At 39.1% G+C, this 18,176-nt stretch overlaps 1 protein-coding gene across 1 annotated transcript in view; it reads left to right on the top strand.

Moving 5' to 3' along the window:
• Positions 1 to 13,462, top strand: part of LOC121375982 (putative protocadherin beta-18) — a 46,952-nt gene extending 33,490 nt beyond the window's left edge. The window contains exons 4-5 of the mRNA XM_041503730.1: positions 9,830 to 9,953; positions 12,928 to 13,462. Coding sequence (XP_041359664.1) covers positions 9,830 to 9,953; positions 12,928 to 13,259 — 456 coding nt within the window. The 3' untranslated portion in view covers positions 13,260 to 13,462. The remainder of the gene's footprint in view (positions 1 to 9,829; positions 9,954 to 12,927) is intronic.
• The last annotated feature ends 4,714 nt before the right edge of the window (positions 13,463 to 18,176 follow it).

The following is an 18,176-nucleotide window of genomic DNA, read 5'->3' as shown; positions in this document are numbered from 1 at the left end:
TAGGGCTGAAGACTGTGGCACATAAGACTCGTTCTTTGTCAAGAGAAGGTCGGGCTGAAGGCTGTGGTAAATAAGACTCATTCTTTGTCAGGTGAAGGCTGTGGTAAATAAGACTCATTCTTTGTCAGGTGAAGGTCGGGCTGAAGGCTGTGATAAATAAGACTCGTTCTTTGTCAGGTGAAGGTCGGGCTGAAGGCTGTGGTAAATAAGACTCATTTTTTGTCAGGTGACGGTCGGGCTGAAGGCTGTGGTAAATAAGACTCATTCTTTGTCAGGTGAAATTCGGGCTGAAGGTTGTGGTAAATAAGACTCATTCTTTGTCAGGTGACGGTCGGGCTGAAGGCTGTGGTAAATAAGACTCATTCTTTGTCAGGTGAAATTCGGGCTGAAGGGTGTGGTAAATAAGACTCATTCTTTTTCAGGTGAAATTCGGGCTGAAGGTTGTGGTAAAGAAGACTCATTCTTTGTCAGGTGAAGGTCGGGCTGAAGGATGTGGTAAATAAGACTCGTTTTTTGTCAGGTGAAGGTCGGGCTGAAGGCTGTGATAAATAAGACTCATTCTTTGTCAGGTGAAGGTCGGGCTGAAGGATGTGTTAAATAAGACTCATTCTTTGCCAGGTGATGGTAGGGCTGAAGGCTGTGGTAAATAAGACTCATTCTTTGTCAGGTGAAGGTCGGGCCGAAGACTGGTAAATAAGACTCATTCTTTGTCAGGTGAAGGTCGGGCTGAAGGCTGTGGTAAATAGGACTCATTCTTTGCCAGGTGACGGTAGGGCTGAAGGCTGTGGTAAATAAAACCCATTCTTTGCCAGGTGACGGTAGGGCTGAAGGCTGTGGTAAATAAGACTCATTCTTTGTCAGGTGAAGGTCGGGCTGAAGGCTGTGGTAAATAAGACTCATTCCTTGTCAGGTGAAGGTTGGGCTGAAGGCTGTGGTAAATAAGACTCATTGCTTGTAATATAAAGGTCGGGCTGAAGGCTATGGTAAATAAGACTCATTCTTTGTCAGGTGAAGGTCGGGCTGAAGACTGTGGTAAATAAGGCTCATTCTTTGCCAGGTGACGGTAGGGCTGAAGACTGTGGCACATAAGACTCGTTCTTTGTCAGGAGAAGGTCGGGCTGAAGGCTGTGGTAAATAAGACTCATTCTTTGTCAGGTGAAGGACTGAAGGCTGTGGTAAATAAGACTCATTCTTTGTCGAAGTATGTTTTTCTTACTGAAATATTTAAAACATGAATTTCCTGTCTCAGCTTTTACCTTATTTCCTACTGTCTTGCATCCTATTAATGCTAGACATGATGGACCGAAATGATTAGCCAACAGAATCGATGTTACGTTTTTTGATTAATTTACATGTCCATGTTATACCCATGTTATCTCCGGACATCAGCAGTTTAACATCACTGCAAGTGCATCAGTGTAAGCGGTTCTTCAGGTTATTAGTAAACGTGTCCAATACTGTTTCTGTTTCATTCTTTAAATAATACACAATGCAATCTGCAAACAGCTGTCACAGTGCAAATTAAGAGACAAAGAGCGGCAGAGCGACAAACATAATTTGTAGGGAAGAGGTCTGTGGATCGATCGGGACAAACGAACCCGTTGTGGTTTCAGATAACTCGCAGGAATGCTCTGCGACTGATTGTTATCAATGTGTATGGGTATGGCAGATTGGTTGTGTCGTGTGTCACTTAATAAGTCGGTTTGTATGTAAAACCCTATATTTGATCAGCCGCTTACTTCAGCTGGTGTATTGCTGCATTTTAATACCATAGGAGTGTGTCCAGTAATACACATACACAGAGATCAACACCCATAACTATTCCGACTCTTTCTTTCTCTGTCTGTCTGTCTGTCTGTCTGTCTGTCTCGCTCTCTCTCTCTCTCTCTCTCTCTCTCTCTCTCTCTCTCTCTCTCTCTCTCTCTCTCTCTCTCTCGTGATATATGTCTCCCGTGTGAGAAAGGCGAGTCAAGTAGAAAGTAAGAGAGACATACACACACACAGAGAGAGAGAGAGAGAGAGAGAGAGAGAGAGAGAGAGAGAGAGAGAGAGAGAGAGAGAGAGAGAGAGAAGAGAGAGAGAGAGAGAGAGAGCTCCCTTACTTTCTGCTTGACGGTGATGCTTAGAGAATTATCTGACGGAAGCATACCAAACGTGTTCGACTCCCACACATTCTTCAACATGTAGATGTTAATTAAAAACAAATTCAATAATCCGTCCCATCCTCCATGAACAATGTTTTTTGTAAATGTGTTTTGGAAATAAATAATAAAAACTACTATCTCTGTGTGCAATGTAGAAATCGATCGGCTCAGAAATAAATAACTTGTAGTAATTCCATAGTATAAAAAAGGCGTTCCCCGTGGGAAAGACTATAGTAATTTAGTAAACATGTGAAAAGCATATTGTTTTTTTGTGAGTGTTTCAGCCCAAGGTGCACGGTTATTTTAGTGATTGTTTTTACTTAGGAATTCCGTAGTGGCTTCCAGCCACGAGGTGTCATTTCATTAAAACTGTTGAATGTTTAAATTATTAAAAAAACATATTCCAAATTGCAGCTAAAAAGCTCACCATTTTTATATTATTATTGCTTTTGTGCCAAACAGTGAGTGAGCTACACACATCAGTGTTTTAGCCATCACCACTGGGATTATATAAAAGCAATTTCTAAATAGATTTTCTATGGAATAAAATCATATCAAATGCTATGTTATGCATGCGGTTATATCGATTTTGTTAGCACGGTGACATGTTGTTGTTCTCCTGTGAGTACCGAGCTAGACGCAATCGTACAACAGGTGCCCATACCATTATGCTAAATTAATAAACGTAAATGCGGACTGTTCTAAAACTGTGAGCTTGACACGGTCATAACGCGCGCTAGTGTTTACTAAACCTACTAGCCGTAACCCCATTGGTGGAATCGGCATGAACTTGGCGCGAACTCGGATTGCCGGAACATGAATGAATAATTCAGGGAAATCTTTATTGCTTTTAACAAATTGAATACTTAAAGGACTTTCGTCGTTTAACAACTATTAAGTAGTATAGCGTGTAATGATGAGTAGATTAAGGTATTGTTAAGGCAAATGCCAAATGTTTCTCCGAATCGATCCTTAGCATCCCGTAAGTGCAGCGGGCACATTATACGATAATAATCCTAAAATATCGCATTAGTCGCAATTACACAAGACTGGACACAAAGGCTATATTTCGAGTGAAATATAACTACAGAGAGCTTCCAAAACACATTACAAAAACACGGCTTGTTAGCTTGCACTTCCATAACGCTAAAATATAAATCAGGCAACCCATGTACGTGTATTAGTATTAATTAGGGTTAATATAAAGTTACATTACTGCGGAGTATTTAAATGAATGGACGCTAAACGTTTATAATTCGCGGTATGCAGTTTACAACTTAAGTGGAGTACTGATTCGCGGTATTTTTGATACAGGACACGTCGAAAGGGAAGAACCTACCATGCAGCGGTTATATAATAAAATAAGATTTAAATGTTCTATTGATTTGACTTGGGGGGAAACCCAATAAAACTATTACAAAAACCAACAAAGCCCCCCCCCCCCCCCAACACCACCCCCCAACACACACAACCGACCCCCCAACCCCCCAAACCCCAAAAGGAAACCAATAAACTCTAACCATATTGTAAAAACGTGATCATTAATAGCTTCCGTGAGGAACATAAATAAAGAGATCTCAAAGTAATGTGGTTCGGGGTGGGATGGGGGTGGTTCTGGTGTGTGTGATGGAAGATGAAGGTTTTTAGTGCACACAGTACATGTCGAGTAATTTCTCAATTCAACTGCAAATTTACATTAATATTTGTACTATACACGATTTTAACAACAAGCTATGTATGAAAAACATTTTTTACTGGTTTCTTGCAAAATTTTAATATTCCGTATTGCATACATTTTTTCGCTATTCACCTTCCAAGGTGGTACATTTTTGTTTTGTTTTGTTTTTGGAATCACCCGATATATCATAATTAATTGGGAAATAAGGTGCAGATTTAAAGGAGTGGTTTAGTAGATTGCTCCAAAGCTGGAGAAACAGTTGACAGGATTGGTGGATGGCTGGAGGTATGGGTGACTGACAGTGAGTGAGCGAGTGAGTGAATGAGTGAGTGATTCACCACCTTCCACACAATTCAGTATGATTTTTCAATAGTCATTCCATATTAGATTTTCATATTTTCTGCATTAAAAAAAATCAGTAAATCAAATTAAATATATATACTGTTCTTGTACATGTGTTTTAGTTGTTTTCTTACTGTCTTCTTTTCAAATTAAATCACAGCGTGTTGAAATTGGTTGACATTATGCTATATATCAAAGTACCGGCCTCAGTGGCGTCGTGGTTAGGCCATCGGTCTACAGGCTGGTAGGTGCTGGGTTCGGATCCCAGTCGAGGCATGGGATTTTTAATCCAGACACCGACTCCAAACTCTGAGTGAGTGCTCCGCAAGGCTCAATGGGTAGGTGTAAACCACTTGCACCGACCAATGATCCATAACTGGTTCATCAAAGGCCATGATTTATGCTATCCTGCCTGTGGGAAGCGCAACTAAAAGATCCCTTGCTGCTAATCGGAAAGAGTAGCTCATGTAGTGGCGACAGCGAGTTTCCTCTCAAAATCTGGTGTGGTCCTAAACCATATGTCTGACGCCATATAACCGTAAATAAAATGTGTTGAGTGTGTCGTTAAATAAAACATTTCTTTCTTTATATATCAAAGTATCCCCACCGGCTGACCTTATTTCAGACAACAAGAGTCTATAAATATCAATCAACAGGAAGTGGCTTAAAAGGGCCGCGTGTTTGGGTATGTTTCATAGAGTTCATCACAAGCGCAAAGTTAATATTAAGTTAAACAATTCCATAAAGACTGTAAAAATTATGATCAATGCCGGATTTACGATCAATGGAGAGTGGAATTGTAAGGAGGAAATAACCACGGCCAGATGGACTACGTGGACTGGGTATCTGATGCGCACACTGGTGGCGAGCGGTCGCTGCTGTTTGGCGGTGTGTAATGCTCGGCGGCAGTGTTTGCTAACCTGATTAGCGCTATTGTGGACGGGGTCAATAAAAGATACAGCGGCCCATTGAACCGGCGCACATCATTTGGCGCCCTTGCAACTTTTGCGGACAGATCCCTCTGCGAACCCATTAGGTCTGACAGCAGAGTTTTTCTGCAGACTGAAACCTATTTTGCACGCGTGTCGCGCCATTTAGCATCCGTAGCGAGACCAACCAATTACGTCCATCAAGGGAAATAGTTAAATGAAACTGTCACCTGGGATCAAACAAAAATGAAAGTGTGACAGAAGTGAAAATTACAAAAAATACATGTAAAGTATCGCCTAAATTGATATAGTTTTATTTATAATGAACAAGAAAGACAAGAAATGAAAACCTTTTGTGTGTGTAAAACCGTTTAAAATCATGAATGGAACTAATACACAGTTGGTCTCATTGGTGAACTGCTGTTCTGAATGGCCTGCGTGAAAACTTCCATTTCATTTTAACCTCAATTTTTTGTTGGTTATCTATTTATTTATTTACTGTTATTTTGTCTAAATTGTGTCTAATGAATATTCAAATACGCTGACTTAGACGCACATCTCAACTATCCACGACAATGTGCCAGTGATTATTCTTACTGGTTATTGAGACAGATTGGTCTAATGGCCTTACTCATCCCCCATGAGTCCTTTGCACTCATTCTCTCTCTCTCTCTCTCTCTCTCTCTCTCTCTCTCTCTCTCTCTCTCTCTCTCTCTCTCTCTCTCTCTCTCTCTCTCTCTCTCTCTGGCATCAATAAATGAATGAATGAATGAATACATAAACATAAATGAATGTTAAACGACACCCCAGCACGAAAAACGACATCGGCTATTAGGTGTGAAACAAAGGTAAATATTATATGAATATCACTCGCTCTGGGTGGGAGGATGTACAGGGCTGTGAACTAATTAATATCTACCAAATTAATAACCACCAGTTATACATAGTGGCTTACCTATTACGCCACAGAGAGAGAGAGAGAGAGAGAGAGAGAGAGAGAGAGAGAGAGAGAGAGAGAGAGAGAGAGAGAGAGAGAGAGAGAGAGAGAGAGAGAGAGAGAGAGAGAGAGACTATGTGTCATACTGGTATAGAGATAAGCGCTGCCCATCTGTGTCCAGTGTCCTGACCTCACGGTCCGGACTGACCACTGATTAATGAAGACTCGCACTCTCATGTCGATGCATTTTTATTGAAGAACTCGTCGACGGGTTGTTGACCTATCCAATTTATCAGAGTTAGCACCAGTCTGCTGCACAGTTTGTGCCTCGTTTGTACCTCACTTACACAGACCCTTGTGTAATTAGTCCAGTGCGGAAGAATACAAAAATGTAATTGATTTTCTAGGGACTGCATGTTAGGCCCAAAACACACGGATGCTGGCTCTTGGTCTGTCGATTGTGGCAAAGACATAATTTCTAGTTTATTTTGACATTTTTGGTACATGTATATATTAACTACGTTCATATCTTTTGTTATATTTCCATCAATAAATGCCGGTAATAATTATGAGAATATCACATTAATATATACCTTTCTTGTTATTAAAAGAAAATGAAAAATGAATGCTCGAACAGTATGAGTTGAAAGTCTGGCAAAGTGAAAATATTGCACATGTGGGACAGGATATAGAGGCTATTTAATGGATTGTAACAGAATGTATTGTGCAGTATAGGATCTCCTAGAGATATTAGGTACTTTTGACATATAGACTTAGAGAGGAAACCCGCTACATGTTTCCATTAGTAGCAAAGAATCTTTTATATATGCCATCCCACAGACGGGATAGTACATGCCACGGCCTTTGATATACCAGTCGTGGTGCACTGACTAAAACCGGAAATAGCCCAGTAGGCCCACCGACGGGGATCGTTCCCAGACCAACTGCGCATTAGATCAGCACTTAACCTGCTAAGAAGTCATGTATCTTGAAATACCACCTAAACATTGAACACAATCGTATAATAATAATAATAATAATAATAATAATAATAATAATAATAATAATATATTGACCAGACATTTTCTTTAATGACCATCTTTATTACGCCCTTAGGTGCTTAGCACAAGATTCAGCAGACTTCCTGTTTCTGTCTACACGATAAACATGATATGTTGTCTTTGATAAAGACTCCATGGCTTTGTAGAGGAATACAATTTCATATATGATAATACTTTTTGTATTTTTGTTACAATGGTACCGACGTAAAAGTAGTCACAGAAATGTTTACAGACGGCACAGTACTATGTTCAAGTTCTGAATTTACTTCTGCCCCCTCCCCTCGAAAGCATATAACAGAGTACCCTGAATGTTTAGATGTGCACCAAATTACTGTGTCATAGTTTTATTTGTATTGTACTACTCTTGTTGTTTTATGTGGGGTTCTTTTAAAGAAAAAAAACACACCACACACGCACATACACTCACACAAACGCTCGCACACACACACACACACACACACACACACACACACACACACACACACGTATACACACACGCATGCATAATAACAACAAAACCACAAAAAACCCATTAAACACACACACACACACACACGTACACACGCACACACACGCACGCACACACACAAATGCACACACACACACACACACACACACAAACCGTTCGCCAGTGTTAACGTGAGGGCTACTCGCTTTCGTTGAACACAGACCATTGATAATTGTTATTTAAACCATCAGACTGACTACACCCGCCACAGACGGACAACTGATCTAAGACATTGCAGTTTTATATTGACCGAGTCTTCATTGGGCACGGAGACCAGCGTCATTAGCAACACGATATGTCTGGAGATAAAGGGGATACATCATACTCCTCATGGTCAAAATAAAGCCAAGATGGACGCGTGCTACTCCGTGTATTAAGGGGTCACCGGAGGGAATCACTAGATAGAGAAGCCATACATATAAATAAGTAAAGTAAAGACCTATTGAACCCTCTGACGCACAGTATAGTGTAGGTGTTGATAATAACGGTAATAAGCCAGGCATTCATTCGATATCAATGTAAATGTATGTAAGATTTGTTTGTAAGTTTTAGTGTAAAAATATAGATGTATAACTAAGACTCAGGACCGTAGCTAACAGGGGGTGGGAGTGGGTGGAGGCAATTTTTTTCTACTGGTTATTGATATTGACGTTTTAAGAATGTAACCTCCCTGAAATGGCTGCACAATTGTATTTCAGAGCCTTAAAGGAAGGGACAATTAAGGCATTTGGCCTGGCATGCATATTCAACACTATATAATGCACATTATTGCTTAATACCAACAAGTATAATCGTATAGTTAATTAATAAAACGGTTAAATGTGACGGCTATTATATATAACGAGAGCAGCCATTTTGTACCATGTCAGTGAGTACGCCCTCTGGCGAGCTGGTGGTTACGTAATACTTAACGCGTAACGTCAGGAATGAGCCTTAGAAGTAGAGAAACACAATCTACCTGGTTTTTGCGGGATGATAAATAGTCATACATTGCAATGTTCTGTAATAATACACATCCCAGTAAGCTAGCAATAAGTATATCCAGCACTATATATATTATTTTTCAATACAAAATAAAATACAATTGTCAAAGTGGCTACACAACAAGTTGAAATAATTAACAATGTTTTGTCCATGCATTAACCTACGCATTGAAATGCTACACGGAGTGTTTTCTTAGTTAATTGGTCTATGCTGTTAGTTGCTTCTACCTGTGATTCCTGATTGGCAGGTGTGTATTTGATTGGTAACCAGACGAGCCAATTAATTGACGCTGTCTAGACACAAAAATACTTACCGGTATTGTGGAATATTACCTGTCGCCCCTTAAATGGTATTGATTAAGTAGACTTTTCCATCTAAAACCACAGAACTGACCAATTACGTAGTCCCAAAGAAAAGAAAATTATCACTTGGGTATCGTGGGTTGTCGTTTTTGCTCCAACGTAGCATATCAATAGGCCTAATAGTGTACATTTTTCCTTTGGATTATTTAACAGAGAAAAATACTATAACCCCATTTTGTTCCGTTAATGCAACTTGAAATATATTTAGTTAAATAGTTTATTATATTATTACGTAATTTATGCTGTTTTACAAGTCAGGTTGATTAAAGAGAAGCGCCTTGTCGAAAACTACTGCTTTTGTTTACACTGTACATACAGGAGATGGCCAGGAGCTGACGTCACTTCGCCCCAAGCTATCCCACCGGATGTCACAAAAACGAAACAAAATGGCTGCCCCCAGTTAGCAGGAATAATCATGGTTTTTTATTAACTCTAAAATTACGCGTTTTTTATTTGCTAAAGTGTCAGTATGTGTTGGTGGTCCGGGTATGCATCTTTCTAACACATAAGGCTCTTGTTTGAGTTGACCCTACCTTTTAGGTTTAAACATTTCCAGGAGAGGAAGGTAGGGATGCTCCCGGACCCCTAGTGTTTTACACATTCCATGCCCATTCGTTCCAAAAATTCATCTGCTCCGCTCCTCCAAAAAAAACAACCCCAAACAAACAAAAACAACACCCCCACCACCCAAAAAACCTAAACAAAATAAACCCCAAAACAACCCAAGCTACGGCCCTGTTAATAACAGTCACCAACTGTATAAATAGCGTAATTTTTCTGCAATTTATTGAAGAAAAGCATTCGTTTTAATGAATTTCTTTAATTATACAGAACTAAACACAATAATTTGTGAGATGGTCATCGCTGGTTACAATTTATTTCAGAAACAGAACCCGAGCCCTATCGATGACGTCCGTAGCGACACATCAGGGGAGACAACTGCGAGCGACAGTGGTCGTGGGTGTAGTGAAGACGATATTCAGTTGGTACAGATACCCAGAATGAAAGGTAATATTATTACTGTTACAAACCAACTTGATAGGAAAACGTGTTTATTTTGTTGTTTGTATCCATCGTAGCGCATACTGGCGATCTACCACTGGGTTATGTCTTGCCCCTGCTCTAGTTGTAATTCCCATTTGAAACCTGGATAGCAAGTCCTGAAACACAAAATGTGTTCAAGCAAAGTCCTGAACAGTTAACAACATCCTCTTTAGACAATCACAATAAATACGGCTAGTGGTGGCAGGGAAGTAAATCATAATAGATCGTCCAAACCGGCCTCGGTGATGTAGTGGTTACGCTGGTAGGTACAGGGTTCGGTACCGGCTCATACCCAGAGCGAGTTTTAACGACTCACTGGGTATTGGTAAGATCACTACACCCTATTCTGTCTCACTAACCACTAACCTCTAACAACTGATCCACTGTCCTGAACAAACAACCCAGATAGCTGAGGTGTGTGCCCAGCACATCGTTCTTGAACCTTAATTGGATATAAGCATGAACATAAGTTGAAGAAAGAAAGAAAGATCGCCCACTATACTAACATAATGCAGAAAATAGAGAAGAATACTGGGTGAATCACATCTATAGTGATGATAGCTTCAAATGTATCTGAACACGGCCTCAACTGAAACAAGGCTCCAGCAAGGAGCTACCTTTGATCAACTAGTTCAAATCAACCAATTAGCTCCATTTTCGATAAACCGTTCTAAATTATGTGTCAAAATTACCTTCACGAAATTACGCAACATTTTCTACTTGACTTAATCATACGGGACATTTGCAAATTAAATAGCAACTAAAACCAACCCTCGCCCGTTACCGACCCTGGTCAGGCTGCTTGTGCTCACTCCCTTGCACATGCCAGCACGGGGGAACCCTCCCCCGAACAAAAACCCTTTCCTGTTCTAGACGGTGAAGCCGGCGAAAGTTGACACCTGGAATCATGACAGGCGTGTGCCACAACAGCTTGTTCTGAATGTGCACGTTAAAACGTATGACCTGACCAGACCTGACCTAGGTGTTCAACCAAAATCTGGGAAAAAACCCAGGACTCCAATTCTGCAGACAGTTCCTAATTTGCCGTTTCACGGCTATTAAGAAATCACTACACTCCAGGGACCTAATTGAGAAAGTTCTATTAAGTAACTTCGCCAGTCTTTTTGTATTGGACTACGGCAAGATCGCAAAGTTACGAGAGTTTAGTGAATTGGACCCCTGATTTGTATTCATACTCGCTATACAGAAATAGACGACGAGAAGTGATATCTCATTTAACAATCTCATGAATCACATACAGGTATAGTCCTGCGAAATATCAAGTGCCTTACTTGCTTGCAAACTAACAGAACTTTGTAAAAAGAAGAAATTGGTTCTATCTGCAATGTAGTACATTCGACAGTAAGACACCGCTAATTGGTCCATTTACTTCCCTGCTACCTTGTAATGATATCTGCACATATCAGTTGCAAACGTTAGACTTGCTTTTAAGAATAGAAGACCTTTATGAATTATTTATAAAACCAGCAAATATCTTCGTTTCCATCGGAGGTAATCGTAGAACGATCCGGGATGGAAAGAGCTTGTGTTTCAGATGAAATGGTAATGAGTAGCCAAACAATAATCATCTATATCCAGTGTAGTTGATATAAAATGCATCGCGAACGATAAAACAATATGCATAAAACATGTTGATTCCTTTTAGATTAGTTTGGAAAAGATGAACAGAAATGGGTATAAAGTGGAATCAATTTGTCTTTTACTGTAGTTTGATATGGTACGCATCTCATGCTAGTCTCACCCCCACTTTCCACTCGGAACCTCGACGTGGAGGCAGTGACCACAATACTGATGACTTATAACTGCGGTGCTATATCAGGCTCCCATGGACAAGGTCGCTAAAAGGAGGAGAGGGGGTTACAGAGCCCGTGACCTGCAGAACTTTATTATTACTCGCAGATTACCGGACACCAGTCAGTGATAAATTGATATGGTTTACATATATAGTTTTTACTTTAGGCTGTTACTACATTTTACATTTCTAAACAAAGTTAACTACGGTGCATCAGTTCTGCTTAGACGTTCAATTTAATAATGTTTTTGTTATATCGGTTTTCATTTGAATTCGTTGTAAGCTAGTAGTTGTGTAGGGCTTCTAGATTATGGTAGCCCTACTCCCATGGCTAGTAATGTTCAAAATCGGGCTACCAAATAACTACTAATGCCATGTCCGACGGCTAGTAAACAATAGTTGTCAAATGCTGCATTTAAGTCTATTTTATAAAAATTAATATCCTGCCCCACCCCCACATCTTTGTGATTTTAAGTTCCATTTCCCTCTTTATGTGATATATTTAATTATTACTATTAGTAACATTGTATTAACTTAAAGTAAAGTAGGGCTAGTAAATGTTTAATCATGGCTAGTCAGTTTTTTAAATCATTGATCCCATGGCTAGTGGATTTTATAAAAATTCTAGAAGCCTTGAGTTGTGTGTGTGTGATTATCTGTGATTTTGAGGATGCTGTTATCAAATAACTGTACAACGTTGCCAGTGAGTTCTTTTCAAAAGGGCGGATGCTAACTTTACCACTGAATGTACTATACAATCTAGTAATCCTTCTAAAAGGTATTATTTGTTCTTGTACAAGGGTTGGAACCTAGCTCAGTTGGTAGAACGCTCGCCTGAAGTTTTTGGGTCCAAGCAACGACTCCCCTCAGTGGACCCATCCTCTGACTTTTGTGTTCAGTGTTCCCGATCGGAATATCAAAGACCGTGGTATGTGCTGTCACATCTATGGGAAAGTGCATATACAAAATCCCTTGCTGATAATGAAGAAACCCACCCATGTAACAGATTTCCTCTTAATACTACATGTTAGAATTATTAAATGTTTGACATGCAGTAGCCGATGATTAATTACTCAATATGCTTTAGTGGTGTCTTTAAAATTGAATCTTTGTGTTTTTGAACAGGACTGAAAGGGACGTACCACTCATACTCCACTAACGTCGACCCGCCTCCACACGTCACTCAAACCAGCATACTGACGACCTTTGCCAGTCCCAAGATGGCGGAGAAGCAGAGGAGTCCCTGCTTCCGGTCCATCCACACCAACCCCGAGGCATATTCGAGCGGCACTCTGGAGCGTGATCCGTGTCCGCCAGACTTCTCAGACGTCGGTTTTGACAGGAACCCAGCGAAAGACCGACACGTAACGTTTGTTAAGACTGGTCTAGGAGTTAGTGGTACGGACAAAGACCGATTCAGGCCGGACGCTGGGGATTATACGATGTTGAAGAGTTGACCATTTTGTATTCTTCTCGTGTCTTTAAAAACAAACTAATAGAACCTGTAAAACAGTTACATAAAGTTGCAGATGCAATTTTATGATATAATTATAATGTATTTTTGAGTTTAATTAAAGGGACATTCCTGAGTTTGCTGCATTGTAAGATGTTTCCGACTAATAAAATATTTCTACTGTTAAACTTACACATTAAATATATTTTCTTGTTTAGAATATCAGTGTCTAGATATTCTATGTATTTCAGGTCGTCTTAATATTTGTAAGAAGCTCAAACTTTATTTTGTCTTCAAATAATTTCGTACGTACGAAAAAAAACCACCCATATTTTAGGAGATAAAATGGAATTTAACCTAGTACAAATATTAGAACGATCAGAAAATCGTTAAAAAGTCTTTGTTAGTCGATAACATCTTAAACATTACAGCAAACTCAGGAATGTCCCTTTAAGACGTTGGCCTTAGTAACAAATATACCTGCTCAGTTAACTCTTTGTCCTGTGCTACAAAATCGAATACTTTCCGCAATGAATCAGCACTTGTCTTCACGATAATCTTATCTGCAAACGTATTTATTTTTAAAGATATTTTAATATATTATGACCTATTGTAAATGTATTTTATTTTACGAATGCTATGTGTATATCAAAACTGCATTTCTTTTCACGCCATGTGTTCTATTGTCGTTTATTAACGAAGCAAGATGTTTAAAGTTTCAAAATATCTTATCCTGATTTAATCTTCGTGATATTAAACTTTATCCAGTGTATAGGTTGGTAGGTTCTCTTTAATATCCGATTATGGTTGATGCAAGTCCGCTCTGGACACGGTGTCTGGCGTTCTCCAGAGACCCAACCCAGGGCGGAATTTTTACCCAATGCTATATCATTTAATATCTATTTATCAACGAGCTAGTTATCATGTGTTCATTCATTCTTTACATTTTTACCGCTATTTTATAGGTTTTGTATACCCCTCTTGATATTATTATCGATCTCCCCACGAAACGTTCCTCTGTATTTTCATCGTGATTGATCGCCGTGATGCGAGAGGGAGGAAGTTGTTTACATATCGTGATTCTTATAGCTGTCGTGTGATAACTACAATTTTTTTTACAGACGTCAACACCACCGAGACCGGTCATTCCGGTTACGCGGGGATCAACAACGCATGTCGATAAAACCCAGAACGATTCTTCGTTCATGGTTTCTTAATATGTCACTTTTATTTGGAATCACGTCTAAAACCCCGCACACTGATACGGATGCAAATGTTCGATGTTGTCTTTTTTTTGTAACAACTTGTAACTGCGTTTGCTACGCATGCAATGGTGTCAGATAAAAATTGATGGGTGTCAGTTGGGGAAGTTTCTTGTTGTAACAAGGTTCCTAAACACCAAATCATTTTCCATTACCGATAATATTAACATTAAAACAAAAATAATGTTGATTCACTATCACTGTTAACAGCAAATAGAGATATGCAATCTAACACGCGCGTTATGTGACAATAATATAATGATGTGACTGTGTGATTATTACGTTGGTGTATATAGGTATGTATCATACAGGTGCTAAAAGTGCTATTATTTCATATTTCATATTTCTACCATGATCTTTTTATACAATGTGTTGTCTGTTTGTCACTATTTGTCTCATCCTGGTAACAAATTGGCAGTGAGTAAAATAGTTACTTACAAAGCAGGAACCAATTTCATAGAATATCGTAAGCCTACATTAACACGTAAAACTGAATAGATTAAACGACAGGTCATTCTCTCTCTGCTTACACTGATCCACCTTCTATAGTGATACAATTTTCTGCATGCCAACATATGTAAACGTATGACAGATATAACTGCCAGTAGCAAATGTTAAAACGTAAACTCACGATGTTTTGTAAAATTGGCTCGAGTTGAAATAATTAACAACGGCCTAACGTGCACATGTTCATAGGCATATAAGACGAGGGGTTGGGGGTAACGTCAAGACAAGAGAAACTAAATAGTTTCAAGGACAACGCTGAACATTTTGAATCAGGTCCTTCTGCTGTAACAGTGTTACATACTTTGTACTGCTTCTATTGCGTTATGTGGGTTAACTGTTTTCTAATATATTATATAACCTTCTTTATATCATGCTACATGTAGTGCTTATGCGCAAATATGTCAGGGCACCTCATCCCCAAGTAAAATGTTATCTCGTATGCCTGTGCACATGCAAGTACATTTTGGCTTCATTGCACTCTTTTTAATGGTCCTCTTTAAAAAGCCAACTGTTACGCATTTACTTGGTTCAAGGAATTAAACTATTTTGCCTTAACATGTGTGTTTTTACATTTTAAGAATGACGGAATAAATTGAGAATCGCATTTCCTTTTGTCTAGCTTGTCTCTGTGTTTTGTCACCAGTGAGTAGCTTCCAGGAATTTGGCCAAATTGGACACGTGTCGGGCTTCGTGCGCGACGCAACTATGCTAATTAGACAGGGCCTACCCCCGGGGACTAGCGATCAGAAAGTAGCTCCGTGCACATCAAAGTGTCATGTTTGTGTGAAGCTGACAGCGCGGGAACGACACCACGGCAATGTGAGAAGAAATCATGCAACTTCCAGGCTTTCTTTTATTAATTGTATGCCAGTCAAACAAATCAAAAGAAATTACGCTTATTCTAAAGGGACAAAAAGTAGGATTTTGTTGAAGAAGAGTGACACGGCAAGAGAAGGTCTTTTTATATTCATCTGTAATAACAGGCAACGGATCCAGCTTTGTAAAATAATTTCGAATGCCATTGCGGTAGGGCTAAATGGTACAAATTGTCAGTTTAAAAGCTACTAGGGAAATAATCATTTATGGAAGACACCCTTTAAAGTAAAATGTAGAAACTGGGAATGGTGTGTATTAAAAAAACCCCAAAAACCTACAAAATTGCACCAATGGTAATAGTAATTACTAAGGACCCTCATACCGACCACCATCGTTTAATAAAATCGTCCTAAAATAGGTTTAGATATAAAAAAAATCCTTAAATCTTGCCTTTCGTGATAGATTATTTGAAGGATACATGATAATACCGAATAATGCAACTCCATCCAATCTAAAAATACAAATATAGCATGATACGCTCACCTTTCGTAAATATCTTGTACTATCATGCAGTCACGATTTGGTTAAACATACCTTGTACTATGTCGTGTGCATATGTTATATACACATTAATCACAGTGAGTTTTATTGTTCAGATATACATGTATATATATATATATATACACATATACATATACATATACATATACATATACATATGCATATACTGTTATTATTTATAGTATTACTTATATGGACAACATCTTGATATTTTTATATGACGTATGTTAGTTGGTTTCTATCACTAATTTGATCGGTCTATCTCTTGTAGAGAGTCTGGTATATTATTAGCGTGCTCGAACGAAGACTGTTTCTTTTTTCGTCTGTGACGATTCCGGTGCCAGTTTGTTACATTTCTATTTTTAACAATACTTGGAAGTTACTAATCGCGTCCGTGTATGTTGCAGTTAAATTATCATCTTGAATAAACTCGAGATAAATACAAATAGGAGAAACAACACAATATTAACACTGCCTTACGGGCGACTGTAGGAAGGGCATAGTTCTATAATTATGTAGAAAAGCCTGGGGAAGATTAAACAGTAACACAGGAAATAGATATCGTCCATGGAGGGGAAGGGGGTTGTGTAGAAGGTACTCTTGTGTACTATATTTAACAGGAACAGTAACAACCATTTCAAAACGTTTTGTGTTGTTTTGTTTGGGTTTATTATTATTATTATTATTATTATTTATTTATTTATTTATTTATTATTATTATTATTTATTATTTTTAATTTAATTTAATTTAAAAAAAAAAAAAAAATTGGGTGGGGGGAGGGATGTTTGCACGGAGATGCAGTTTTGATTATGATACCTGAATTGTCATTGATATTTGTATCTCGGTGGTCTTTTCAACATTGCATTAATGACTTCGAAAGCAGGCACTTAGTTTCCCAAAGTTTTGGAATCCAAAATCTGACAACTCTGTGCTTATCTACTACCACGCCTCTTTACAAGGTTCTCACACTCAGTTTTCCATATGAAACAAGTTTGGGAATAGTTCGCCTTCACTTTTAACATTTGACAATTTACCAACACAAAAGAACAAATTTGTTTGCCCCATTCTACGAACTGTGGATCAGAGTTCTTCCTTAACAAGCTGGAACAAATAAAACAAAAGCCGAGTTCTCACGAGCCGTCGTTTGGTCGTGCCGTCTGCTGGTGGCGGAGGCACGCGGCGGCAGCGGACCGAGCAGACGTCACTAGAAGACCTGGGACACATGTTGAAACACACAGGTGACAAATGTGGGGCGGGCGGGTTACGCGGAGTTCACACGACCTGGTGGACACACGTATCTTGTTTTCAACACCGGCCTTGGCGGCGTCATGGTTAGGCCATCGCATATAAGGCTGGTAGGTACTGGATTCTCAGCCTGGTACCGACTCCCACCCAGAGCGAGTTTTAACGATTCAGTGGGTAGGTGTAAGCCCACTACACCCTCTTTTCTCTCACTAACCACTAACAACTAACTCACTGTCCTGGTGTAGACAGCCCAGATAGCTGAGATGTGTGCCCAGGACAGCGTGTTTGAACCTTAATTGATATAAGCGCGAAAATAAGCTGAAATGAAAACATGTTTTCAACACACCCAAATACACCCAACACAACCAACACAACCAAATGCATCAATATGTCAACTGATTCGACAAAACATCGATTTATGACATTTTGGATTGGCATACATTCCGTACTAAATAAATGCTATGTTATGTCTGTGGAAAAGTGCATATAAAATATACCTTCCTGTTAATGTAAAAATATGTTCCAGGTT

The sequence above is a fragment of the Gigantopelta aegis genome, chromosome 6 (genome assembly GCF_016097555.1).
Source record: "Gigantopelta aegis isolate Gae_Host chromosome 6, Gae_host_genome, whole genome shotgun sequence".
Taxonomy (NCBI): domain Eukaryota; kingdom Metazoa; phylum Mollusca; class Gastropoda; order Neomphalida; family Peltospiridae; genus Gigantopelta; species Gigantopelta aegis.
This window is presented reverse-complemented; position numbering and strand designations above follow the sequence as displayed.